The following is a 27,685-nucleotide window of genomic DNA, read 5'->3' on the forward strand; positions in this document are numbered from 1 at the left end:
ATCGATACTCAATTTGCCCAAAAAATGGCTGAATAGGTGAACACAAAAGCAGAAACACACAGAGACATCCAAACAACTGCAGGAGATCTGTCCCCCTGCCAGGCTGAGCTCCCACCACCCAACCTCTGCTGCAGTTCCCCCTCCAGGAACCCATGCCATGTCCCTCCTTGCCAACAGAGAAGCTGGCAGAGGGCACAAGATGAGTACTGAAGGAGAAGAAGGATGCTCCACACGGGTCTGCCCTGGGTTTCCTCCCACCAGCGTATGGTATCGACCGTGGCACTTTCAGCCATTTCCCCCTTAAGTTCTCCTCTGGGATCGTTAATGCCCAAACCCCGTGGCAAGCCCCACAGATAAGTTGGAGGCTCAGCAAAGTCCAAAAGCACATTCCTTCCTCAGCCTCCTCCCTCCTTATCTCTTTCCTCCCTCCCCCAAAACCACGTTTAGATAAAAGTTATTGGAACAATAAAATCCATAACTTAAACACAAGCGTATAGAGGGATGGAGGGAGGGTGTCTGCTCTGTGCCCTGCTGGGCAGACCCACCAGAACAGAAAAACAACAGTTCATCATCCCCTCTGAAATAAAACCCAGGGTAGGACTTTGGATCACGGTGGGGAGAGATTGCAGCCCACGTGCTTTGCTGCAGTCCCACCTCAAGTCCTGCCTGACCTCACTCACCTTTCAAAATCATAGAATCATAGAGTTGGAAGGGACCCCCACCACAAGTCCTGCACGACCTCGCTCACCTTTCAAAATCATGGAATGGTTAGAGTTGGAAGAGATCTTAAAGATCATCCAGTGCCACCCCCCTGCCCTGGGCAGAGACACCTCCCACCAGACCAGGTTGCTCCAAGCCCCATCCAACCTGGCCTTGAACCCCTCCAGGGATGGGGCAGCCACAGCTTCTCTGGGCAACCTGTTCCAGTGTCTCACCACCCTCACAATAAAGACTTTCTTTTGAGTGATGTCCCAGTGCTTCTCTTACCTGGGGTGCACTGATTTAAGCACACAGGTACACGAGCTGCACCATTCACCAGGCTCAAACACCTCCAGGGATGGGGCAGCCACAACGTCTCTGGGCAACTTGGGCCAGGGTCTCACCACCCAGAGCAACGGACCTTCTGCCAGTCGCTTGGGTTCACTTACCCAGGGAGAAGGGTTGTTGTGTCCCACAGCAACACAGCCCAGCAGTTGAGTGCTCCGGGATCCACGAAGGAAAAGCATTTCCTCAACACAATGGAGCTCCTTCTTCAACACGAGAGCAGCATCTGCCAACCTCAGACCTGGGGGAAGAGGGCTGTAAACCCCGTTAGCACCAACACAACCACACACCTCCACAGCTCCCAGTCCAGACTGGGGCTACACCCAGGCACGTCCCTGCCCTCACTTCACATTGATTAAACTCCACACACAACACCAAAGCATCCCTCCTAGGAGGATGGTTTTGGTTGTAACTCACCCCAACACAACCAGAGGGTGACACGTCCACAGCTCCCAGTCCAGACTGGGGCTACACCCAGGCACGTCCCTGCCCTCACTTCACATTGATTAAACTTCATACGCAACACCAAAGCATCCCTCCTAGGAGGGTGACTACGGTTGTAAAGGGAAATAAGAGGCAGGAGGCAACGAAAGGGACCCGGTTCCAAATCAGTTTCACTCTTTATTGGAAGTTTTACATGCCACCAGCGTACATGAAAGTTGCACATTCAGAACTCGACTCACTACTAGAACGAAGGGCCAGATGCAAACACAAGTGTCAAACGAGTGCACAGATGGAGGAGCCCGAACCCAGGAGCCCGTTGGCGTTTGCCACCAGGCTGTGCCACATCCTGATGGCACGCGAGGCGTCAGAGGCCAACCTGCAGTTTTGGGGGCCACCTCCCTTTGCCATCTCCAGGGGGGTGGTCGTGACCTGGGTCTTCTCTCCTAAAGCAGCACCGTTCCCTTTCAACAGGCGAAACAAGCAGTTTTGGTAACGTCTCTACCAGAACCCAGGGTGTTTGGAGACCAACTGCCCATTTCATGCTTTTCTGAGTTCCCCTTTCTATCGATGCCAGCAGTTTCTACAATGAGAAACAATTTCCACCCGCTGTTTATAGGGAGAGACGACAGAAATAGGGACTCTTACACTGACATTTTATTTTCAAAGTAAGTTTTGATAGAAAAACATTTTCCCCAGCAGCCTTGGGCAGGGAGTTGCAGCTTCCACTTCAAAGGACAAACTTCAAAAACAAATCCAGTGTCCTAATGGTTTTGTGCTACATTACTTAATTGTCATACAGCTAATTAGCAATGCCTGATTTCACATTCTCTGTACATAGATGAAGTTCACAAAAGAAGGGGCTACTTAAAACAATAAATAAAACAAGGCACCAGGCAGCCAGACTCCGACAACATTAACATAAAACGTTACACTTTACCATTTAAAAAAACTGAAATAAAAACCCCATCATGATTAAACCTATATTGATCTCTCTCCCTTCAGATCTCAGAGCTTTGAATCTCTGCAAAGGAAAGGGGGGAGAACGCCACGCAGGAAGCGGGGGCTCAGAGCGGGTGTCTGTGTGTGTATTTCGCCAGCGTGCAACAGAGAGATCTTTAAAATTCTAATTATTTCCCTATCACCAAGTAAGATCGGGATCAATAGATGGTACAAACTGACCCCTTTCCTCGAGTGTCAGGGGGAAATTAAAAAAAAAAAAAAAAAAAGGGGAGGGCGAAACGAGAGCGTCAGAGGTCAATGCCACAAAACAATAGATATTGATGTCTCCATTCATTTCAAACAGCGGAAAGGTCAATGCCTCCCTTGCTTCATGTTTTATGGCTGAAATCCTGCTGCTAACAGCAACAATGTTAGTAGTCAGACCTCATCCATCCTTTTTTATTATTATGATTATTTCTAACCAGGTTAGCCATTTTGAAAATTTGACGAAAGCTGGGAAGCAGCAGTGGGGGGCAGGGTAGGAGGAGAAGAGGAGAAGCTGCCCTGGAAATTAATGGAAGGGATGGTTTCCATTAGTTTTCGAGCCTGCCTGTCCCCCCACCTGTGCTCTCGTTTGTCCCTCACTGCCCCCTAAAAAATGAAAAGGGCCCGAGGCAACATCCCTTCACTATTAATCATTATTCCCCGTACAACATCCCAATTGGTTTCTATGGAAATGATTCTCCTGCCAGAGTACCCCGGCTGCCTGCGCATCTAATCAAAGAGGCAGGAGAGCTGCAGTGGAAGGAGATTTGCCTCTGCAATCCCCAGCACGGCTCCTTGCACAGCTCTCCCCACAGACTGGGGTGACAAGCTTTGGCTGGACACCCTCCCCTGGGCCCGGCCAAGGTGGAACTGCATCTCCTTTAAGCAGATGAAACCACCCTTCTGCATCCATTAACTCAGCAAATGGCAAAACCCCACATTTCTGTAGCTGACTGGGGTGGGGGGAGATACCCCATCCTAAAAAAGGGCTCCTGGGATAGAGCACCCAGCACCTCACGATGTACAGCCCTGTTTCCCTTGCCCTCTCCTCCCAAGGGAGCACCACCTCATCTAGGGGGGGTCCAAGCATCTTGCACCCCTGCAAAGTCCTTTGCATGGCGGGGTGAGCCCTCCTCTCCTTTCACAAGTGGGGAAACTGAGGCCAAGTCTCACAGCACGTGTCTGACTGTCAGATGGAGGTCCACCCCACACTCCTGCCCTGCCTCCCTGCACTCCCATCTCTTCTCCTCCTGCCAAACCACCTCCCCGACACAGGAGTGACTGCAGTGCAGGCTCTCCAGAAGGGAGAGGCTGCTGCCATGCAGCCCTCATTCCAAACTGAGCAGCAGCTCCACTGCTGTTTTCTAAAGAGACCATGAAATCAGCTTCACAAAACAGCTGAGGAAGCAATCATTTAACCTAGAGTCCTAAGAAACCTACCCAAACGCCAACGACTTCGCCCCACTAAGTTCCCCACACCAAAACCATCGTCACTCTTCAGGTCCAGACCCTCCCAGCCTGCAGGAACCACGTTACTAACCAAGATTTTGGACATTAGCAAAGCAGCAAATAACTTCTGATTTTACCCACTAAGGGCACTTGTCCCAGAACATCCCTTCTCCCAAAGAAGCACGAACACCTCGTTGGCGGTCAAAGCAAAGATTTCTTCTGCAGTCCCCAGAGATGGGAGATCTGACTCGGAGCACAGCAAGAAACATGCCAGCAGGGACTGGGAATCCTGCAGAGGCAGCCCCTGTGAGAAGGGCACCTTCTGTAATTGAATTCATTTATTTTAGACTACGGACAGTGGCATCAGCAGGCTCAGAGATCACCTCATTAGATGCTCACCGATAGCGGGAGGGAGATTTTCCAGAGAGACGGGGACAAGAGGCCAGGGAAAAGGAAGGGGAATTTCATATTAAATAAAAGGTAGGAATAAAAACACCCCTCTCTCCGTTCTCCTCTCCTTCTCCTACGCTGCACGTCGGAGACTCAGCGCTGAGTGGGCTCCGAGTCCCATATATTGCTCTGCTCAGAACATATGGTGCTATGTTTAATAGCCCAGCTCTGCCAATTGGGGACTATTAGGGTGGGTTCTTTTCCCAGTGTAAATGTTGCAGAATATAAATTGTAATTAACACCGATGCCAAAATAGCACTTAGAGAAAATAAGCACATTATTAACATCTGGTGAATCCTGCCTGGAGTGCAGAAGCAGCGGAAATTCTCACTCACCATAAGAGGATTTGTAGCAGAGATATCGAGCACTGGCCCGGAGTTGGGAAGTCAGGGGTGGAAGGAGTTTTTAGCTTCTTCTCACTATTTGTGGTGCTGTCTTTATTACCTGTGGGTGACCCTACCTGGCCCCCGATTATAACTGGTAGTGTTTGCACCAGGACTTCTGACCCGCTTGTGTGAATACAGATGTCTAAACATCATACTCCAGGCAACAGAATAATGGCATTATAAACCATGCCTGATTGTCTGCCCCCATCTAACAAGACACGAGGCAGATGGGTATCGCTTTGCCAAGCAAAAGGTCTAAGTACAGCATGTTCTGTCAGGTTCTTCTAGCCCCCAAGAGCAAAGGGTTAAGACCACCATTAAGCAACTGGTGTTTTCTGCTTTCCAGTGTCCCCCAGCAGGACAGGAACAGGTGAGCTGGCAGTTCTGCCAAGCTCTTGCTGGTACCACAGTGTGTATGTGGAGGGGAAATCCCTGCTGATGGTGGGAATGGCCTTGCTCCTACAGCAGGTACCGAGCATCAGGATCCCCCCACAGCACAGAACGTTAAGAGAGCTGGCTCCATACCCTCAGCTTCCTCCACCCTGCCCTAAGACTAGAGGAAGGAGGAGGAGAAAACAGCTTTGCAAACACTCACTGCCTAACCCTCACTGTTTATTCTAGGAAAGAAACCCAGACAACAACCAGGCAGAGCTGAAGTGGCTTGAACCGGCCAGAGCAGCGGCACGTGTTTCTGCCATGAAGTACATCTGATTTGCTGAAGTGAAGGAAGAGGAGAGAAGAAAGATGGTGCAGAGGGATTCAAACAGGTGAGTAATATGACAAGAGGTAGAAAGAACGACCTCGCCGGGAGAGCAGGAGAGAAAACAGTGGCAGGATGCCAAGAACAGGGCACCAGCTCCTCACACTCACCCCGCACGGTGTCTAACCTGAGTCAGGGTCTCAAATACTTCAGGAGGGATGGTGGCTCAGCCGCAGCCGTTCCTGGAGGAGCATGAGTTGGCCTCACCACCTTGTTGCCAGCTGCAACCCAGAGACCACTGCTGGCACCCTGTCCTGAGTGGGGAAGGGACAGAAACTCAGGGCAGACAGCAAACACACACAGGGGTTACTTTTAGCAATGCACAGACTTGTGCTAGTAGAAGTCTAACGTTAACCTGCTCGTTAACACCGTAACCTATCTGAGCATAAGGGCTACCACAGTCTGGCTGAAGATTCACACCAGCGAGGCAGATTTCCAGACAAGTTCACGCCTGAAATGATGAGAAAGTAAGGAGGGAAAGTCCTCCAAAGCTGTGAGATGCATTTTGCTCTCAAATCTATCCCATCTGAACTGCTGGTGGCAGAACAGCGTTTGGGAGATGGCGAATCTATCCCACCAGACCAGGCATCCTCTGAACCGCTGGTGGCAGAACAGCGTTTGGGAGATGGCATCTTGTGTAGGAAATGCCATCGAGGAGATGGGGACATCATCTTTGGACGACGCTGGGCCTCCCCAGAAAAGCACTGCTCAACACGTTAGGGAGCGATGAGGTGGAGAAGTTAGACAGCTCTGGTTGATGGCTGTTTTGCAGAAGACAGACTTAGTGCGTGACCACAAAATACTCCAGCAGAAGGGAAATCCGACTGCCACCCAGAAACATAGCTCCAGGAATTCTTAACTCGGCTTTTGGTACAGCTGTCTGATGCTTTCAAAAGTGCTCAGTAAATAAGGCAATATGAAAGTGATCCAGACCACTACCGATGCCTGAGGAAGTTCTACGGAGCAGAGAAGCTGACTGAAATCACACTATGAAATTACTTCATAACATCTCTAAAATTAGCAGGAGCTCAAGGCATGGGATCTAAGGACAGCACTGGAACACGACATTCCCATCTACACTGCAAGACAGACTGCATTTAAATCAGATCTGAGCCTCAACTTAGTCACTGTAGGCACCATCTACCCCAGGACAAGGATTTCGAAAAGAGCTGAGAACTTCTTCCACCAGAGCAATGGAAACAGCATCAGCAAGAACATACCACGGTCGAGGCGCTGATGACATTAATTTGTTATTCAAAAATAAGAAAAAGAGTCCTTGTGGTACTTCTCAATCAAAGAAAAACCCTTTAAATACCTGTGGTTGCATGTGTGTGACTACAACTGGTGGCAGAACAGCGTTTGGGAGATGGCATCTTGTGTAGAAAATGCCATTGAGGAGATGGGGACATCATCTTTGGACGACGCTGGGCCTCCCCAGAAAAGCACTGCTCAACACGTTAGGGAGCGATGAGGTGGAGAAGTTAGACAGCTCTGGTTGATGGCTGTTTTGCAGAAGACAGACTTAGTGCGTGACCACAAAATACTCCAGCAGAAGGGAAATCCGACTGCCACCCAGAAACATAGCTCCAGGAATTCTTAACTCGGCTTTTGGTACAGCTGTCTGATGCTTTCAAAAGTGCTCAGTAAATAAGGCAATATAAAAGTGATCCAGACCACTACCGATGCCTGAGGAAGTTCTACGGAGCAGAGAAGCTGACTGAAATCACACTATGAAATTACTTCATAACATCTCTAAAATTAGCAGGAGCTCAAGGCATGGGATCTAAGGACAGCACTGGAACACGACATTCCCATCTACACTGCAAGACAGACTGCATTTAAATCAGATCTGAGCCTCAACTTAGTCACTGTAGGCACCATCTACCCCAGGACAAGGATTTCGAAAAGAGCTGAGAACTTCTTCCACCAGAGCAATGGAAACAGCATCAGCAAGAACATACCACGGTCGAGGCGCTGATGACATTAATTTGTTATTCAAAAATAAGAAAAAGAGTCCTTGTGGTACTTCTCAATCAAAGAAAAACCCTTTAAATACCTGTGGTTGCATGTGTGTGACTACAAACGCGCATTTGTAACATAGAAAAGATGTGATGCACTTCAATTGAGCAACACATTTTTGTGCCTCTCACTGGCTTAGGCTTTCTACTTTGCCAAAAATAGACGGAAGCAAAGAATGATTTCCACCAATATCACAAAGCACACTGCCAAAGTACACAGGGGCCCTTAGGAAACACACCAGGCGACACAGGGGAAAGAGCATCGTTAAGTCAGTTTCTCTTACCTTTCACTTCAGTAAAATAACAAAACAATTCATATTAACTGCAAGGAAATACTCATCAGATTCCAGAAGCCTTTTGAGACAGGCTGTTCAGATGCACACAATATCCAGTAGATGTTTCCCCACTGCAAAGGACCAGCTTTTTTTTTTTTTTTTTTTTGCCATTGAACATATTTAAAGTGATTGTCCAGCATCCAGTGAGGCGGCCAGGAGCTGGAGATGGGGAATCCAGGCCAACAAGAAGCCATTTCAGGTGTTCACGCTGACTGTCCTTTCCATGCTGTGACAGTCACCACCACAAGTTGGGAGGTTCCTCGGCCACTCTGCTTTTAAACAAGGTAATTTCATCCAAGTGCCGCATGGGGACATCTCTGATGACCTCTGTCAAGTCCTCATGAAGCAGAGGGAAAATGACGACGTTTAATGCAGGGCGGTCCGCCTGGAAACTAAATCAGACACAGGTTATTAGCCAAGGAAAAACTCAAATTCTCCAGTGCAAGAAGAAGGGGGTTGCATGGGTTATAGATCACAGAGCGGTGGGGGCAAGGGAGGGTTGTTCAGAGGAGGCAGGAGGGGCAGCTGGAAGTCAAGGTCTCCCACTCTTGTGTGGCAGCAAGGAGCTCAGGCTGGGCTTGCACCCCTTTTCAGCAAGTCTGGGGAGCTGACACAGGCTCAAATCGGGCTTATCATGGGGAGGGAGAAGTTTTACAAAATTAATAAATAAATCACAACATATAGACCTTCTTAGAGGACCGGAGATCCCAAGAGCTCTGCCCAAGGTGAGCAAGGTGCTCAGAGAGTCTTTCTTAGAGGACCGGAGATCCCAAGAACTCTGCCCAAGGTGAGCAAGGTGCTCAGAGATAACAATTTCAACCACCTACAACAAACCAGCAGCAAGTTGCAGAGCCATTAAGAAAATCAGGGCAGAGCAGTGGCAGGCATTCCCTCCGGGCTGAGCCTGGGATTATCACTTCGGGCTGGGTTGTTCTGCATGCAGAGTCTCCGCTCTGCAATTAGAGCACAGGCAAGTTTAGAAAGCTCAGATCTGCAGATAAGCATTTAAGTGTGCACACACACACACACACACACTCTGCAGCCTCCTTTTTATCCAAGTTGCAGAAAACCTGTCCTGGCACCACAGGAATTTGCCCTAACAGAAACACACACAAGTATCCCTGTTTGCCACTTAGATTTTGGCTTCCAGTTTCTGAATCTACACATCTCAGTTTTTCAGTCCCCTCTTTGAGAAGTCTACATTCTCCTCCTGCCCTCCCAGCTCTTCTTGCCAACATCCTACCACTGGGTCTGCCTTCCAGCAACACATCCCAGACCTTGCGAGCAAGAAGCCCGATATGACAACATGAGAGAGGAGCAGCAGGGTTATAACTACAGAGCAGAGGAAGAGAACAGCAAAAGTTAAAGCCATTTATACGATGTAAAAAGTACTCTACACGATAGCAACCTGGTGAGTAAGAGAACATGGGGGAAGAGAAATAGTATTACTCAGTGCAGCGTAACAAGAGTTCACTCTTAAAGCTGGGAGGCAAAGGGAAGTTATGCTATAGTTTAAAAGTTACACCCTGAAGATTAAAAGACTTGTGACTCTTAGCCCTATGCCACCAAGATGCTTCCCCCGAACCCTGTGACAAGGACCAGTTCATTATCACCCTAAAGGAAGCACAGTCAGACTGGCAGCATCAGTCCCTTGAGGCTGAACCAAGTTGCGTTGGGTCACAAGAGGAGTTCACTGCTCAACAAACTTCTCTTACAAAGATGTGTCTCTGGAAAATTCCCAGCTCATCTCTAGCTCTGAAATGGCCAGATTTCTGTCAAACAGAGACAGAGCGGCCGGAGATTTGGCTGCTGAAAACACACATGAAAATCCCAGGTAGCAATACAGTCAGCTGAAGAAAAGGCCACTAGAGACTGGCATTTCCCGGGAGACAGAAAGGATATTCCCATCCACAAATGACTTGGAGTAGAGCTGCCAAAAATGTAGCAGAGAAACTCCCATTCCAAGGCTAGTTGCTCAGTCCTGGTGGGTTAAATTAATTTGCCTGAACATAAGTAGCTGCAGGAGTAAGGATTTCCAGCAACAAGATTACCCGGGGCAATTTTATATCTTTCTGCATCACAGACCTGCCCTTCATGGCTCCTGCCTAAGGGCTGGCAGAAAAGGACACCACTCCTAGAGTGGGTCTGGGTGCTCGTGTGGGAGCTGCACGGTTTCTTACTTCCCCAGTGCTGCCTACAAGAAATCAACCAGCAAATAACCACTGTTCTGGGAGGCAGTCGGTAAAGTCTGCAGCAAAATTACATAAAATACAGCAAATGTCTCTTTGATAGTTCCTCTTCTGCCTCAGCTCTTCATGTTTCTTATCCAACACCACAGTCCTGCAGAGAAAATCATGTTAATAGCCCAAGTTTACTGAAGTTCAGCTAGGAAGAAACAGCCAGCTCCCCAAGGCAAAGAAACCTTTGCTTCTTTCTTTGTATATAGACTCTCCCAAATTAGATCTGCATGCTGCCTTCTCACCATATACAAAATTGTAGTTTATAAGCAGCCTTTACGTGTAGCTATAAAAACAAGAACCTAGACAAGTTTACAATGACAATCTGCCACCAAGACAACTGAAAAACCCCAACACAGTAAGTAGACTTTCCAAAGAGGCTGGATTTACAGGAGAGGTTTGAACTTGATCTAAAAAAAAAAAAAAAAAAAAAAAAGCTTTGTAATTTTCTCCCCCCCTCAACAGGAAACTGTACGTTACTGCAAACCTTGTAAATTCCATACCCCAGCAAGTTGACGCCGGAGAATTCTTTCCATGTACAATTTGCGTGATTTAAGAAAAAAAAAAAAATCAAACACACATGGTTCACTATTATTCTCAGCTAAATGTGCGTGCAAAGCCTCTCCTTTAACTGCCTGTTAAAAAACACCCTGATTTTAACGAGCAGCTGTCATAATGTTAAACTGGGATTAGCAGTTCCCAAAAGCAGCCTCCCTCTGCAATCTCTGCTCCTTTAGTCCTTCCCCGGAAGGCAATTCCTTTCTTCATACACCTGTCCAGGTGGGCTAGATTAAGTGAGAAGCACTTAGAGCACTAGTTCGAAAGGCCCCAGGCATGGGGAGGAGATAACAAGAAGGGGAAGAGATCGAGTTAATGAGTTGCAGAATAGCTCCTGTAATCTTCTTGACGGTTCTTTCCTCATTCCACACCTGGATGGACTTCAAACTGGATCTACCTCGGCAAGCGCATGGTTGTAAAATTAAAACCCGAAGGACAGAGAAGGATGTTGACCTGGGGAGACAAAAGAGCTGCAGTTTCAGACATGAAACCCTGCTTTTTTTCCAAGGGAAAGAAGCCAAGGATATGCTTCCTTGCTCTCTCCTACAAAACCTCCAGACTAAACCCATCACGATTAATTAAATGAAAGCAAGTTTTCTAGGCAACTGACTAGCAGCCCCTTCAAAACAGATCCTTTAATCAGAAACAACCACTGGTATAACAAAGAAAATACCCCCCCACACACATATTTTCCAGCATAGCCTCTGGTCCAGCAGACTCAACACCAAACCAACAACCACCCAGCGGGGACTTTTACAAGGAGGTCTCTGAAGTGTCCTCATTTGGATGTGGACACACAGTGGGCCTGGCTTCAGCAGCTGGCTGGAATCATCCACGCAGCTGGGAAACGAAGAGTGAAGCCCACCCTGTGTCACAAATTCCTCCTGGCATCAGCAGAGGTATAACCTCACTCTACAGTTAGATCTTGAACAGGCTGCATGTGGCTGAAAGGGTTAACGGCGCTTTGTTATTTGCCTCCAAAATGATCCCAGAACAGGTGTGGACTGGACACAGTAAGGTTATTTTCAAGCAAACAGCTTGGTAAATAGCCTAACACTACGGGTCTCAATTACTTCCAACCAGCGTGGCAGGATCCAATATGTAGGTCAGGGACAAAGTCAAAAAGAAAGAGAAAAAGTCTAAGGCAAGGCTGCACTTTGATCAGATTTCCTCGATTTTAGCAAGACAAAAGAGTCCCTCCCTGGAATGCAGTTATCTCCTGGCAAACACTCTCAGTGTGTGTTTTCAGACATACCTCTCTGCAGAGGCCCCCCCATCCCCCCCAGGACTCCACCTGCTGATAGACCTAAAGGGCAGCCCAAAGCCACAGGAGAATCTCACCCACCAGCCTGGAACGACGGATGATGTCCCACCAACTCTCTGCACCACAGACCCCAGAAGATGACACCTCTGCTGCGTTAGGAGCTCTTCAAACTTATCTTCTATTACTTATAAGGAAAGGATAAAGCACTATTTGGGACTGAAGAATTAATTTCTCCTTGAGATTTCCTGAGAAACCGAAGAAAAGCCCTAAGCCAAATTCAGACGTTTCAGCACATCCCGCTTCACAAAAGCTGGCAAGCAGGAATAAGGGCACACAAGGTGGTATAATTAAGCACTGGCAACAAAAGCAGCACACACCAGATAAAATGAGGAAATACGGTGTATCAGGAGTGGATCAAGGCCAGGTTTTTTAGCTCCACAAACTGAGATGAGTTTATGGGAAAAGAGGCTCTAAAGAAGGAAAGGAAGGAAAGCAGGAGAAGCTTGATTTGGGGAAACAGAGCAGATGTGGTCTCTGGTTTGCACAACTCTCAGAAATGCAAACCAAAGCAGTCACACACCTTCTCCCCCCTCCATTTAGACTCCCCCCACAGGCTGCTGAGCTGCTTCTGGAGAGGAGCAAGTTTCCCAAGAGAAGAGAATTCAGACCGACTCACTTTTTGCCGTGTATGCAGCTCTGTTACCCACACGCACAAAAACCCCTGGTAATCCTCCACCAGGCACAGCGTAAATTCGTTTTCACTGCAAGACTTGCTCACATCTGAAAGTTCAAATGTGGCATCTGTCTTGAAAGCTCCAGCCAACGTACCTGAGCCAGGCTGGAAACTCCCACCCCGAAGCATGGCATGCAGGAACAGAGGAGGTGCCAGGACAAGCTGGAGCAGCTGACAAGTGGCACGACCCAACACACAAACACACACATTTCTCATCTTTTCAGGAAGGCCAGACATACACTTAACATTTCTTCCCTGAACTCAGTACCAGGGAACTGCAAAAGCTCTCCTTCTTTACAGGAGCATAAAATGAAGCTTCTCCAGAGCATCTTCCAGCCATGCCAAAGAAACTGCTGGTGGGATTCACCCAGGGCCTTTCCTCCGTGAGCAGGGAGGACCCTTGCCCCCCACTCACCCCCCACAAGCCTGTCAAGGGGGGTCCAAAGTTCCCACACACGGACTCTGAAGAGATCCTTAGTGCCATTCTCACTTCCAACCCTGCCAGAGTATTAGCACTGAGCAGATTTCATTTTCTAGCCTCAGAAATGGTTCCCAAGGAAAGCTGTTGTGATTCCTCAGGTTGCTCTTAACTCCACACAGTGACATACTTCCCCCATGAAGTGTTTTCCTTGAAGGGTGTCTTCCATCCCCTCTCGTCTACACAGACAAATTGGCATTTTCCCCAATGCCTGGGATTTCCCCTCACCTTCAGTCCCATCACTACAGCCTCCACCCCAACACAAGGAGGTGTAGGGGGGACTCTGGAAGTCATTCACACTCAACACTGCAAACTCTCCCGTTATCTTCAACGCAGCATCCCCTGCCACTGCACTGTGTCCCAGGGAAGGAGCGATGCACGTCAGGCTCACCCCGAGGAGAGGGAAATCACATCTCCCTGCTGTGGTTTCTCTCTGTAAGGCATGAATGACACCCCGCTACTTCTCCCGTGAACTGAGATTTGTATCAAACACGCTCCCAGATTGAGGTTCTTACATTATTTTGCCAGCTGAACCCTGCACCAGTCAAATGTGACCGGACAATTAGAGAGGGAGGGAATAAAACCCCAAAGAGCGATGCCAGAGCGCCCAGGACACGTCCTAAGGGAGTACTCTGCCAGAGCAAGCTGAAAGTTATTTCCTAATCTCTTCCACAAATTAAAAAGCTACTGCAATAACTGCTCAATTAGATTTATTTTACTATGGAAATGCTTTAAAGCTGCAGTTAATGCTTCCGTTCAGCCTTTTACACTCTCATGAAGAGAAAGCACAACAGTACTGTTCCACTATTATTTCTCAGCTAAGAGAGAGAAGAGGACACTCCTTGAAATCTACTTCATGCACAAACTAATCTACTCGCTAAGGAAGGTTTCAGGACTGAATTCCCTTCAAAACACATGAGCCAGCAGTTAGAACACGCCATCTGGGTCAACCACAGGAATGCATTTAAGAAAAGGGTATGTTAGTACCCCCTCAAACAAAGATACGTTAATATGCCAAATTGGGGATGGTCCCACAAGCCGTGCCGGCTTGTAAAATATTCAAACCCACCCATAAACAACACCCCTGGTAGAAGCAAAGGTGTCCAGGCCACACCTCAAGCAGTCAGCCTTCGCCAAGCCCGCCAAGGAATTCTTGGGTAACACGAGCTGACAAGGATGCAGTTTGTTATTCAGTCTGTGACAGAATGATTCAGGGGTTTCTAAGAGCAGGAAATGAAACAGACAATGAAAGCTGGAACAGGATGCTAATGATTCACTATACCAGCCTAGCGATACATTAAGTCTTCTGCAATCAGACGCGGGGCCCGAGCCCACAACATGCTTAGGCTAGCGGAGTGGGATTGGCAGCCACCGTGCTGGCTCTGGGATCCAGGAAAAGCTAGCAGTGTACCAAGAGGGACTTTTTCAAGGTCAGAAGGAAGAGAAGGTGGTGAAGGGATGTAAAAAAAAAAAAAAACCACAAAAAACACCCAGCTTGAAAATCTTAAATAAGCCCTAGATGCTAATAGCGGCTTTTTGCAGCGTCAATACAATCGCAGCAGTCAGGTGGGCAGTGCAGGAGGGATGCTGGAGGACTCTGCTGAATTCAGAGATGATCTTGCACTTCATGCCCTCACAGCTGCCTCCCACCCAATCTAACAGTAAAAAAGATTACCCAAAAGGTTTTTAGGTTTTTTTAAGGCTGAGCCCACAAGAAGAACACAGGCAAAAGGAATATTGATACTGCAGGGATATCCAGGGCAATAGCAACAGGGGAAGGGGGAATGCTTAGCTCTCAGGTGAGCAAAAATTTATTTGTGGTAGTTCAGTCCTGTGCTAAATGCCAGGAGAGGGACTGGCTCACTCAGCACTTTCCAAATATTCAGTTTCACAACTGTGCTCCCACCTGGAAGCCCTGTTTCTGCAACCAAATCCCAGGAGGGTGCTTCATCCCTTCAGCAAGCATCATGGCCCTCATCACAGCAAGCCACACAGGGGCACTGGAATCAGCAGTTTAAGAAAAGGTACAATCCAGCCAACGGATTTATGTTAAAAAAAGGACAATAACAAGCAGGGGAAAATGTAGGTAATGCTACAGAAGCTTGAATAGTAAGATCTAATTCCGATTGAAATGCTATTCCTGGAAAGTGGCAGGAGTCCTATTGTGCAAGTCACTTCAAACTAAGCGATGCTTATACCTGACACAGGCAGAAGAAGGAAGGTTAAGTCAGTGTTTCTCTTTCTCTGGGGTCTTGGATCCCCAGAACGGGCAGATTGTCCTAAAACAGTAAAATTATCTGCACTTTCCAGCAGGGGTTAACCCTCAGAGTCACCCGAGTCGCACAGTCACTTTGCAAAGCCCTTTGCTGGAGACAGGTAGCCACAGTGGCTAGGGGAACAGGGGCAGAGAGCTTGAGCTAGGACTGCCAGCCCCCCACTGCCCACCCCACAGCTCCTGGGGGATACCACACCAGGACCTCAGCCAGCCCCAAGCACCCTGCACCTTCTCCCAGCAGGTATCAGACCCCAGGAGACGACAACAGTGCTTTTGGGGGATGTGAGCAGCTGAGCCCACCCACCCACCTCCCCAAAACACGCTCCAGCTGCACCACAGTCTTCGCTTCCTGACCACACTTAACTTGGATTGCATTTCTATAAATCACATCTCACTTCTATGCCTTGACACTTTCCCCTCTATGTATGAAGAATCCCTAATGACATCACGCTCTCAGAGATTTTTTAGGTCTTGCTTTGGGTTTTGGTGTTTTGGTTTGGTTTTTTTTACTGTTGCTTTCTTGATCTTTTCCAAGGTGCTTTTTTCAAGGACTTTTCACAGGCTTGTATTGTCTGGTGTTGTAGAGTCCTTGAAATCATTACAATGATAGGAGCTACCTAAACACTTAAGCTAAAACCGACAAAATTCTAACGGAACACGCTGGCAAATAAAAATCTGTCCTTGAGGCCAAGGGGATATTTGCCAAAGCATTTTTTCCCATCCCCTCTTCCAGCTTGTTTTCTCCTGGTAAGCTCCACTAGGAAAGCAACTTCTGTGCATTTGTGAAGCTCCCACAACCACGCCATGTAGCCGTGCAATCCTGAAGTCATCCAAATTCCTTGCCTGCAAGATTTCTGGGGCAGAGAAATACAGGCGTGTAAATACGATTATTTAGCATGCAACACATCAGCAAGCAGTGGGACACCTTCCATGGGTCACAGCTCCATCTACTGACTATTTCCCAAAATAACAGTGTGGAAACCCTCTGGGAAAGCTGTTGGGAGCACACCCAGTACCCCCGGACTGGGAGACAAGCATTTAGAAAGAATCCACCCCAAAAGGGAGAAGCGAATCTCTCTTTTGTGCAAAGAAACCTCTTTGCGCAGCAACAGGTCTGGGGGTCACACTTGAAGGTAAAACAGTGGGTCCAGGAGTTGTGGTATTTCAGTGTTTCTGGAATTATTGCTGCAGTGGTTTTAACAGAAGAGTTATTTAAACAAAGAGAACACGCGCTTGGAACTAAGGACTTTGGCAAAGTTAGGGTTCAAGCGTAAAAAGGGAAAACGTTGTCTTCGTTAGATCTGCTACGATCTGAAGGGTGGCAGCAGCTGAGCACCATGTGACAGGGGGAAAAAATATAATATGTCGTTTTCCAGAGAAACTGAGACTAGACCCCTGTCACATGTGAAATCTGAGGAAGATCAGGGAAGTGGATATGGGATCACTCAAGCCACATCTCCCCCTCTAACCACTAGGCCCTCCTTACGTGCTCAGAGTATCTCCCTGAACCGTAAAGGAGATTACCCCTCCCATTCACACAGAAGAAAAAAAAAAAAAGAATAAAGAAAAACACTGCAATGATTTATCTGCCCAGAGGGAAACAGTCTTCTCTAAAGCTCAGAGGAGACCTTGCCCTTGCAAGCCTCTTGTTTGCTGATGAGGGCTCCAGATGAGTGCTGTTCTGCTCAGTGTGTTTCATTGCAAAAGAGGCAGAACTGAATCAGAGGCTCTTAATGACTTAAATACGTCAACTAATCTGTCCCAAATAGCAGCAAACTTTAACCAGAAAACTGCCCACAAGAAAGCTGGACACCACAAGGCCTGGTTTAGAGCTGTCACAAGACTAACAGACATGAGAACAACTCTCAGGCAGCAGAACAGAAATATATAATATTATCCTTATTTTACAGTCGAGGGGAAGAGTTTGAGAATCAATTCAGGCTTTAAGCCATCGCTGGGATGCAGGAGATTCAATACCCAAGCTCCCATCACCACACCCTGTCTATACACCATCTTCCAGTACAGCTTGGCAGATAAAACCAGTCTGTTCTCCCAAAATCTGCCTCAGCCTCTTCTGTGATCCAAATGCTCCCATGCACCCACCTCTGAGAAAGGACCTCGCTACACAAAATTGCATTTTCAAGCCCTCCCAGCTCTCCCACCTGCAGGAAACTCCGGGTGCATGCCCAGCCCTAGGTCTTTCCAGTTCCCACTCACCTTTCTTCTCAGAGGCACTGGGAGAATGAGAGTCACTTTGGACTGGTACATGCCCAGCCCTAGGTCTTTCCAGGTCCCACTCACCTTTCTTCTCTTCTTAGAGGCACTGGGAGAATGAGAGTCACTTTGGCCCCATCTCCCCGTCCAAAGCCAGCAACCACTTGGCTGCTTCGCAGCCTAAACAAGGCCATCTCCATAGCCCTAAAACTGGAACTCTGACCCCGAGGAACATGGATCAATTCCCCCAGCTCAAGAAAGGGAGCAAAAAAATGAAAGGCTCCCAGCCTTGCCTTCCCTGCTCTCACCTCCTCCTTCCCACCCGCTCTCCATGTTTTCTGCTTTCCATGTTTTCCCCCTCCACATCTCCACACATTCCCCCCCAAAAAAAGAAAAAATCACCCTATTTCGTTCTGGCACAAGGATATGTAACTTCAAACTTGCTTCCCAATGGGCTCTTCCAATTTAAAATTTGGATTAAAGAGACACTAGCAGCACATTTTCAGAGGAAGCCATGCTGTATGAATTAGGGCCTTATCCTCAGGTTTAAGCGATGAACTAGCTGAGACACAGATTTTACTGCATGTCTCTCTGCCCTTGGAGTAGAAGACAAAATGCAGTCAAGAAAGTCAATCCCTGACCCCATCTGAAGGCACATTTGTGCAAGGATGAGAACGGTATCACTGGAAGAATCACGTGGTTAAAGCCTCACTGATGGCTCGTGGAAGACTCCAGGCTTTGCTTACACATCATTTTCTGTATTTTGTTCCTTCCATTTTATTACTAGAGACAGTTGCATGAGAAGGGGATCTTTGTTGCTTAGGAGAGCATCTGCTCCCACTGCTTATCCTCCTCCTGAAGTCATAATCTTACGTGACATCAAAATCGTTTCCAGAGCCACCAATTACAATGTCATAGAGGATTATAACTTCAGGTGTAGAATTTGCAGCAGGAGCAGATGCTCTCTTCAAGGGGAAAAAAAAAAAAAACACCTTCAAAAAGCCTGTTTTCATACAAACGTCTCTATTAATAAAATACAAAAAAAGAAAAATAGTATGACAGCCAGAACTGTTGCTAAATATAAAAATAGTTTTTAACATTTCCACAAGGCATCAACTGCTCTTTGGAAAGTTCCCAGGGTTTAAATTATTAAGAGGTACAGAATGTAGTGAGAATCCATCCACAACGGAGAAAAAGAGGGAGAAAAGACTGCAGAACAGCGTATTACTGCTCAGTAAGTAGACATTAAAATTTTGGCCAGTGCTGCAAAGGCATCTCAGAGGGGAGAGCAAAATGAAAAACGGGAACTGCGGATTCTTGGTTCTTTCTGAGGATCCCCAAAGCCCAACTGAAAAACTCACTAAGAAATGTTTTTACAGATACGAAGCCCTGTGAAAAACAAACTCAAAGAATCCCTGTCACATCACAAGGAATTTACTCAGATGTTTCCAACAATTACTCTCCCAGAAGGACACTGAGCCTTTTAGAGGCAGTACCAAACAATCTCGTGTGCAGTTTGGTAGGTAGCTAATATAGTCAGAGGCTCTTCTGGATCTGATCCGCGGAAACAAGCCAAGTGTAATAAGTCAGTTTGATGCTGGAGAAAGGCTGGGGGGAGGAGCACCCTTTAGGATGCAGTAATAATGCCGTGTGATTTGAAATTTTTATTAGAGCTTAACAGGGCAAAGCAACAGTAGGTGACAAAGAAAACAGACTGAAGGCGGAGAAAAAGCCTTATAGGAAAAAAAAAATTATAATAATGGAAAGTCTGTTGCATGGGAAATATTTTGTAAGATGACTGCCACTATTAGAAGATTTCAAAATGCCAAGCGTAATTAAAAGCTCTCTTTTCAAATGCAATTCACGGCTCACACACAAACGTTTCCCACCACGTGAGCCTCAGAACACTGCAAGGGGCCAAGCAAAATGCATTTAAGAACTGCCAAACGTGCAAAGGCAGTTTGTACCAATTTTCTCCCCCCTCCCTGCACACACCTCCCCCCCCTCGAAGAAAAACCCTTCACAACAACCCTTTAAAGGCTTTGAATTGCGCTGCCAGGGGATTATCAGTAAGTGACATTTACAAGTGATTAGAGGACGGAGAATTATCTCAGTCACTTGTGGGAAAGGAGGAAAGCTTCAAGGTCAAATCTCTCAGTACTTAAAATGTCGGCAGATGTTTTGTTTACACAAAAAGTGTCATTTGATTTATGATGGAGCTTTACATCCAGAACTTCAACTCAAGCCAATGGAACTGTGGAGAAACATGGGTGGGAACGGAATCAAAAATTCATATAATACCTTCAAACATTTCAGTGATTCACTCTTATTAAAATAAGAGGCTAGTTCGTGTGCCAAGCAGTTACACGGTACCTATTAGCTTCTTGGAACAAGTGCTCCAAGCCATATAAACCTTGGCAAGCGAGGAAAGGGAGATAAATCTTCAACAGCTCCAGAAATCCCACATCAACCCCTTTCCGCACTCACCTCCGGACAATAGATTGCTGGAGATTTTTGCAAACGGTAAGAGATTCTCCCATAAACATGTGGCACATGATGACCTCAAGGCAGTTGGCCATGAATGACATCACTGCGTCAGACTGCAGAGTCCCACTCCGGGAGACGATGCAAAGCCGCTGGAGAGAGGAGCAATGACTCAGTGCCTGGAAGAACTGGGCACCCGCACAGAAATACGGCTGTTCCAGCCTGCAAGAATAAACAAAAAACAAGTCAATGGGCAATTCATGCTCGGGCCGTTTTCAGACAAGAGGGAAGATGGCACATCCATGGTGGGGGGTGGCAAATGGAGCAACCAGTGTCCCCCACCGCCTGTGTCACTTACACATGGAATAACCTTCTACCTGCTCTTGATGGTGGGATGGCACAACAAACCTGACATTGCAAGCTCAGACCTCTTGCTTCCCAGTTACCCTTGGATAGCGTGTGCTAAAGGACAAGGACACAAATAGGCAGAAAGGCCCAAAACTACAGAACTCCAGTGCCCACAGGGAGTAACCCTGGTTTTACAAGTCTTCCACGAGGCATTTTAGGCCTTAGATCATAGAATCATAGAATGGTTAGAGTTGGAAGGGACCTCAAAGATCATCAAGTTCCAACCCCCCTGCCCTGGGCAGGGACCCCTCCCACCAGCCCAGGTTGCTCCAAGCCCCATCCAGCCTGGCCTTGAACACTTCCAGGGATGGGGCATCCACAACTTTCCTGGGCAACCTGTTCCAGTGTCTCACCACCCTCATAGTAAAAAATTTCTTCCCGAGATCTAATCTGAATCTTTTTTCTTCCAATTTCTTCCAATTCCCCCACCACCTGTGTCACTTACACATGGAATAACCTTCTACCTGCTTGTGACGGTGAGATGACATTGCAAGCTCAGACCTCTTGCTTCCCAGTTACCCTTGGATAGCGTGTGCTAAAGGACAAGGACACAAATAGGCAGAAAGGCCCAAAACCACAGAATTCCAGCACCCACAGGGAGTAACCCTGGTTTTACAAGTTTTCCACGAGGCATTTTAGGCCTTAGATCTGACCAGCAGATCCATTCTGGTCTTTCGATGAGCACATCCTGGCTTTTGCTACCTGACATCCACCGAGCAGCTGATGGGGATTTTACTGCTCCAGTGCACCAAACGCTGATCAAACTGGTCAGCTTCAGTTTACTGCCTAGAGAGAAATGGCATGAAAAATTCACAACGCGCACATGGTGATGGCCTCCGAGCCAACAGAGTGACCACAACCAGCCCTCCCTGCTCAGAGGATGGCAAAGGATCAAAGCTACTGCTCTCCCACAGGAAGAACCACCATCATCAATCCAACCTTTATCTTAAACACTTGGCCCAGAGAAGAAAGACAGGATTTTTTTTATCATGTCTATCCACAATCTTACATCACAGCCCAGAGCGGGACAGCAAAGCCATGTGGTGAAGCCACACCTGACCAACAAGGGACCCATGTTTTAACTAGCAGCAGAACTGGATGAATCCCTCACAGAAACCAGTCTGCAGGAAGCAGAACCTGCTCAGGGCTGGTGTCACCAGGAGAGTACATCTGCTTAGTTCAGATCTCCTACAGGGCCTTGGAGCACTTGGGAATCCCAGTCATTGGGTCAGCAAGGCCGAGAGTTCCAAGAAGGTTAATCCATTAAGTGATAACAAGCTGTCGGTCCCAACCTGATCTGGATAATCTCCACACAGGCTTTTGTAGTATGCAGGGGTAACTCAGCAACTTAATCTTGTTAATTGATAAATGCTGTTGTAGAGCCTCAGCCCGTGTGTGACTGCTGGTCAGACAGCATTGCCTGAAGAGATCCTAACAGCCCACAAGTGCTTAAAATTAATATTAAGGAAATGGGAAGCCTCCCCAACTTTTCAACAGTGTTATTCACCCATTTCAAGTTTAGGACAAAAAAACCACAGAAGTCCCTGCAACCTCTCAGCAGGTTTCTTGGTTAATCTCTGTGACATGACAGCCATACTTGCAATTCTGCCTTTCACTCGCTAGATGACAATGTTGCTTTGGAATATCCCCTTCAACTAGTTTCTCAGCCCGGAAAATAGGGAGGGGAAAGAAAGGGTAGAAGCAGCAGAGAATTACTAAATGAAAAGGAAACTACATTATCAGGAGGAAGCACTAAACGTTAAAATCCTCTTAAACCTATATAAAAACCTTAGACTTTACTCAAGAAAGAACAATGACAGCTTACACCGAAAGGCATGGCTGCTACAAGGAGACACCCTTGTTTGTCCTTTATTCAAGGCTCTTTGCTGCCTCTCATCTTAATCGCTCTTGGCCTCCATTTCAAAGTCTCCAGCAACTACAGGGCCTAGACTGAGTGAACCAACACCACACACCCAAACCTCCTTCCTCACATCTTAGTTCTTCCATGGCTATTTAGTCTCCTGAAGATTAAAGATATATTCAACTTGACCCAAGCCATTAAGCAACTGTATTTCCAATCCAGTTTTCCCTTGGATGAAAGACCAACACGCTCCTTGCCTGTTATAAAGGGGAAGTGGTGGAAAATGAAAACACTCCAGAGGTGTTTTAGCCACCTTGGCTCTCCCTTCACTATTGCCATGGATCAGGAACACGCACATAAACACCAGCCTCAGCTGATGAGCAATAATTTTGCTCACACTGTCTTTGTGAACACAGGAGTGACCTCGCTGTTACTATTGTTAGCCATTTTAGACACGTTTTGTGAACAGGGGACGACAACAGGACTGACAGGTCTAGCAGTTTCACCAACAGAAGCTGATTTAGCAAAAAATGAAGAAAAAAAAAAATCATATTTCTAAAGTAATAACATTTGTGTTCATATGGACTAGTGCAAGGAAACCATCACGGTTCATGCCCTTTGCTTTCAGGAGCACATTTTGGCTACTGTGAAGCTCCTTTACGCACCCTTTAGGATCAGATCCTCAGCAGGATCCTTTAAATCCTACGAGAAGAGGAACACCAACAGGACAAACTCTACATTTTGAATGTTTTCAATATATTATCAAGAAAAGAAAAGAAATAAAAAAATAAAGAGGCAAGATTTTAATAAAAACCAAAAGCAGAAAAACATCTCACTGGGAAACCTGAGGAGATCTCTACATCTAGACATTGTAAGAGTCTCTTCCTTCCTGGAAATTTAAGAGATGTACATGTACACAAACCCAAAAAGTCAGCAAAAGCATGTAGTATCTAACCTAGCCCTGACAGGCTGCTAGCTCCCAAATATGCAGCATCCACTCTTCCTTATCTAAAAGGAAGGCAGTTGCAGCATAGAGACTTTTTGCTCTTAAAACTGGTTAAAGGGTATATCCTGAGCCCTCAAGGACAGCACGCGATGCCTTCCCGTTCTCTGCAAGTCAGGAAGGAAAATACCCAGTTTTCAAGCCATTGCAGCTACTTTTCACCGGAACAGGAACACTCACAGTTTTCACACTGGTCACAATAACCCACGCCCTACATTTCTGGAGATCCACAAAGAAAACGGAGACGTTCAAAGGCAGCCCCTCACCTGAGATCTCTCAAACACTTGCAGTGTTTCAGCATGTCCATGAGAGCAGACATATAGACCACGTTCCCCATCATGCCCAGGTTGGCCAACGAAAGAGTCCGCAAGTGCTGGCACTGCAATCCGATGTTAACGAGCCCAGAGCCAGTAAGAATATTTGGCAGTTGTGCTAAGGTGAGGCTCTGCAAGTAAGTCAACTGGCTAATGGCAGCCACCTCTGAATCCCCCACGCTTTGTGCCCGGACACAAGGAGGCAACGAGTTCCGAATGGCTGGCTCGTTGCGGGGCATGGCAGAGGAAAAACTGGACCCAATTATTTCCAAGGTTTCCAAAAATCGGAGGCTTCCCATCAGAGCCCAGAATACAGAAGACTCTATCTTCTGATTTGCCTGGTCCCCTAAGTTCCTCGGATATGTCTGTATCCCAATCCGAACTTTCCTTCCAAACGTTTGGGGCACCAAATTAGATGCTGTGGGAGGCTTTTCCGCATTTGCAGCAACATCTGTGATGGAGCAAACCGGCAGCGCCAAGGAGAGCAGGTGCTTTAGCCTGGAGAGAAGCTGGCACAGGTGATTCCCGATGCTTTCTGAGCTGTGATGGTGAGCTGCAGAGAGGTTGAGGTGTCTCAGGTTGCAGCAAGATGCCACCAGGCTTTCCAAAATGCTACTGTCAATGTCATCTTCTGCTTTTCGAAACAAAGACTCCGGAGCCAGACAGTGAACGCAGCCACTGAGGTTCAAACTGGTCAAGCTTTTAAGATCCTTCCCACCGTTAATCACCCTCTGGATCAGGTGACCACCGGATAAGGTGCATCGGCTAAAGCTGAAGTAGAAAGGGTTGTTGAACTTCAAGTGTTGCAGGAGCCCAGAGCCGTTAATCCAGGCTTTGGGCAATTGTAAAGCATCCAGACGTACGTTTCGAGCCATAGAGTCCAGGAGGTTTTTAGTGGCTCCTGTCTCTGCAAAGCTACCGGGGGCAGAAATAAGGAAGGCGTGAAGGTTCTCAGGTGTCCGGTCACTCAGCACTGCCAAGTAGAGCCTCACCACCTCCTGATTCACGTAGCCAGGAGCCAGCCTGGCATAGAAGACACGCAAGTTCTGGTAATGGGGCACGTTGCTCTCACCGACCATCAGCTGCCCAGAGAGCATAAAACCTTCTCGCGAGCGGTCGAGGATCTCAAAATAAAGCAGCAGTTTCTCAAGGCTAGTGCAGCATGGAACGACACCATAGGATGGTGTGTAAAGGGTTTGCTTCAGTTCCGAGACACGGCTAAGAGTGGCTTTGCACTCACTGCTCAGCTGGCTGGCGTCGAAACCCGGATTGACGTCTATGGCCAGGGAGCGGAGGTGCTGGAGCGTGGACAGCATCTTTGAGAGGCGGAGAGAGGTGACGTGGCACCCAGACAAGTTCAGTTTTACCAGGTTCTTGCATCGCGTGACGTGATCGATAGTGGAGCTGGGCAGCCAGTAGCACCCGGCCATGTTCAGCTGGTAAATCTCTTTTCCGATATCCCTCATCAGTTGCTTCACTTTGTCTTTGTTTACCTGTGCTCAAACAAAACCACATTCAGTGAGATACACGGCAACGGTGTGCACTGATTCAGTGTCCCACCTGATGATGGGTTAGCACTTAGATTACGTGGCTCATGCAAAGGATTTGGGACACCAGCACAGCCTAAGGATTATCACACTGCTGGCAGCTGGCTCAGTCTGCTACGCTTTGGACTCTGAAGATTACACTTCCTTTAGCTTTTTACTCTGTGCAGTTCTGCGTCACTGACTGAGGCCAAATCTGTTCAGCAACTGACAGGGGACTGGAGCACCACCTCCATTTTCTAACAGCAAAGCTGTTTCAGCAAAAATATCTACGGAAACTCAAATTGAAAGAATAATTCTCCATTCTCCTTCATCCAAGTTTCCTCTTTCGGAAATGAGTAAGAGAGGCTTCCCCTTGCCTGTGTTGGTGATACAGTCCTTGTAAAACATATCACCCTTCTTTCCCAAGCTTTATTTTTTGTTATAACATGGATACAATCTCTGGTTTAGCTGATTACATGCCTAACAGCAATAGGCACAAGATGTTTCATTTAGGGGTTTTTTTTGCACAACAACATGGAGAACATATTTTGAGAAAACAGTAGCTTTACACAACCACAGCTACAAATGGAAAGCCACATTTACTTTCATTTTAGCTTCCAGAAACACAGAGAAGATAGTTTTCACTGACAGTATTTTATATAACTAAGGGAGCACAGAGCTGTTCTAACAAAGCATTCTGGAAAACAAATGCTTTTATAAAACAGTTTATTGTTTATTTGATTTCAGAGTTCAAGAGAGGTTCATTTAGGCAGACACATTGGAAAGTTCTACTTCTTGGCATTTTTTCAGAAGCCAGATTTCTCTTCACATCTAACAGAAGCAGCAAGCTACTCTGCCCACCTTATAGTCTTTCTGAAGTAAAACCGTATGCGTTAGACTCTTGTCAAGGCAAAGCGTTGCGAGTTTCCTGCAGGTTCTCCTGACATTCAGGACAAGGTCTGTGCAAGGGACGTAGCTGAGGATGTGCAAAAGGATCTCATCTGAGAACTCCATCAAGTTGACGCCGTTACTTTCCTCCTCACTTTCCCCACTTACGACCTCCTGGAGGGGGGAGAGGGGGAAGAAAGAAAAAAGAAAAAAAGAAAGAAAAGCTACTAGCACAGAAACTTCAGCAAAGCTTGTGAGAAAACAGATGACCTGAGTCTCATAAGGATTTATAAACTGAGACAAAACAGTAATGCTTGAATCTTTAAGTGTTTCCACCTGCATGAAGAAACCAAAAGCCTTCCCTCAGAAGACAACATGGAGGTAGTACAAACCCTCACAGAAATCCACAGTACCTGCGCTTGCTCCTTCACTCTTGGCTGCTTTAGAACGAGGAGAAAAACGTTTACGTTCATTCCACTTGGGCCACTTACTTTGCAACTGGAAAAGCAACTGGCCCTGATTCTTTTCTAAATATAACGCTGCAGTCCCTTTCTACATCTTCCCTCTACGCGCCATCCGTTTCAATAACCTTAAGAGTTATATAACCATATATATATATATACACACACACATACACAAACAAAACTGCAGTCCAGCACTGGATCACCCACAGCTCTTACACCTTAACCCTACGAACTGACACGACAAGGGAACACGAGAGCCCCTTCCCTCCTCCACCCCACACTCCCTTCCAGCCACCCTGGGGTGACAAGAGACACCCCAAACCCACCAGGGCTGCCCGACAAGGCAGCAACGGGGTCCTCGCCATTTTGTGCGGGGACAGGACACGGCCCCCATCCCATCGTGATAACGGCAGTTTTGGGGGGCGGTTGGGACTTTAGCATCCTCTTTCCTCAAGCTCAAATCAGCCTTAACGCCATGACATCCTCTAAAGGGAATGGGGGAGCTGGTCCCACCTCACAGCCCCTCTAAATCCCCCCATAGAGGAGGGCGATTCCGCCCCCGTACCCAGCCCCGTTAGACGGCGGCAGGCCCGCCTCAGGAACCGGCTCCCCGGGCCCTCCCCAGGCCGCCGGGCAGCCCCGAGGGGACAGTGACCACCAGCATCTCCCAGCCCCACCGCCGCCATTTGAGCCCCCTCACCGCCCCCGGGGCCGGCTCCAGCCCCTCTCGCTTCTCCCCCATCCCTGAGGAAGGCCCGGCTCCCCACAGCCCCAGCCCAGGGAAACGGCGGCAGAGGACGAGCCCCGGTTAACGGCCGGGGAAGAGGGGGTAGCGGAGGGCGGGAAGAGCCTCTCCGGCCCCGGCTCACCTCTCCACATCGGAACATGGCGGCGGCCGCGCGGTCCCGCCGCCACTGCCGCCGCCTCCCCCGGGCACCGCTCAAACCGGCCGCGTCCCGGCCTGGCTCCTCGCCGGCCCGGCCGCCGCACGGTTCTTCCGGCGCTGCCATGACCCGGCTTCCGCAGCTCGCCACACCCCCGCCACCGCCGCCATGGCCGCTCCGCGCCGCCATCTTGAGCGTGGCCCAGCGGGAAGGAGAAGGGGCGC

The 27,685-nt window shown here is 47.8% G+C and overlaps 1 protein-coding gene across 1 annotated transcript; it reads right to left on the reverse strand.

The window, feature by feature from the left end:
* Window positions 1-7,797: 7,797 nt before the first annotated feature.
* FBXL18 (F-box and leucine-rich repeat protein 18) lies at window positions 7,798-27,547 on the reverse strand. The gene is made up of 5 exons (XM_014936233.1): window positions 27,447-27,547; window positions 26,087-26,287; window positions 23,652-25,192; window positions 20,117-20,335; window positions 7,798-8,262 (listed from the first exon to the last, which is right to left on the reverse strand). The coding sequence occupies exons 1-5, from the start codon at window positions 27,462-27,464 to the stop codon at window positions 8,106-8,108; spliced, it is 2,136 nt and encodes a 711-aa protein (XP_014791719.1). The 5' UTR covers window positions 27,465-27,547; the 3' UTR covers window positions 7,798-8,105.
* Between the last annotated feature and the right edge of the window lie 138 nt (window positions 27,548-27,685).

This window comes from Calidris pugnax, unplaced genomic scaffold (genome assembly GCF_001431845.1).
Source record: "Calidris pugnax isolate Ruff unplaced genomic scaffold, ASM143184v1 scaffold17, whole genome shotgun sequence".
In the NCBI taxonomy this organism is placed as follows: Eukaryota; Metazoa; Chordata; class Aves; order Charadriiformes; family Scolopacidae; genus Calidris; species Calidris pugnax.

What these genes read in the sequence shown, in the direction of transcription:
- FBXL18 (XM_014936233.1), bottom strand. An exon ending in AAGTGTTTGAGAGATCTCAG is followed by an intron (nt 20,336 to 23,651) that starts GTGAGGGGCTGC and finishes TTATTCTTGCAG; the next exon opens with GCTGGAACAGCCGTATTTCT. An exon ending in CAGCAATCTATTGTCCGGAG is followed by an intron (nt 8,263 to 20,116) that starts GTGAGTGCGGAA and finishes TGTCTGATTTAG; the next exon opens with TTTCCAGGCGGACCGCCCTG.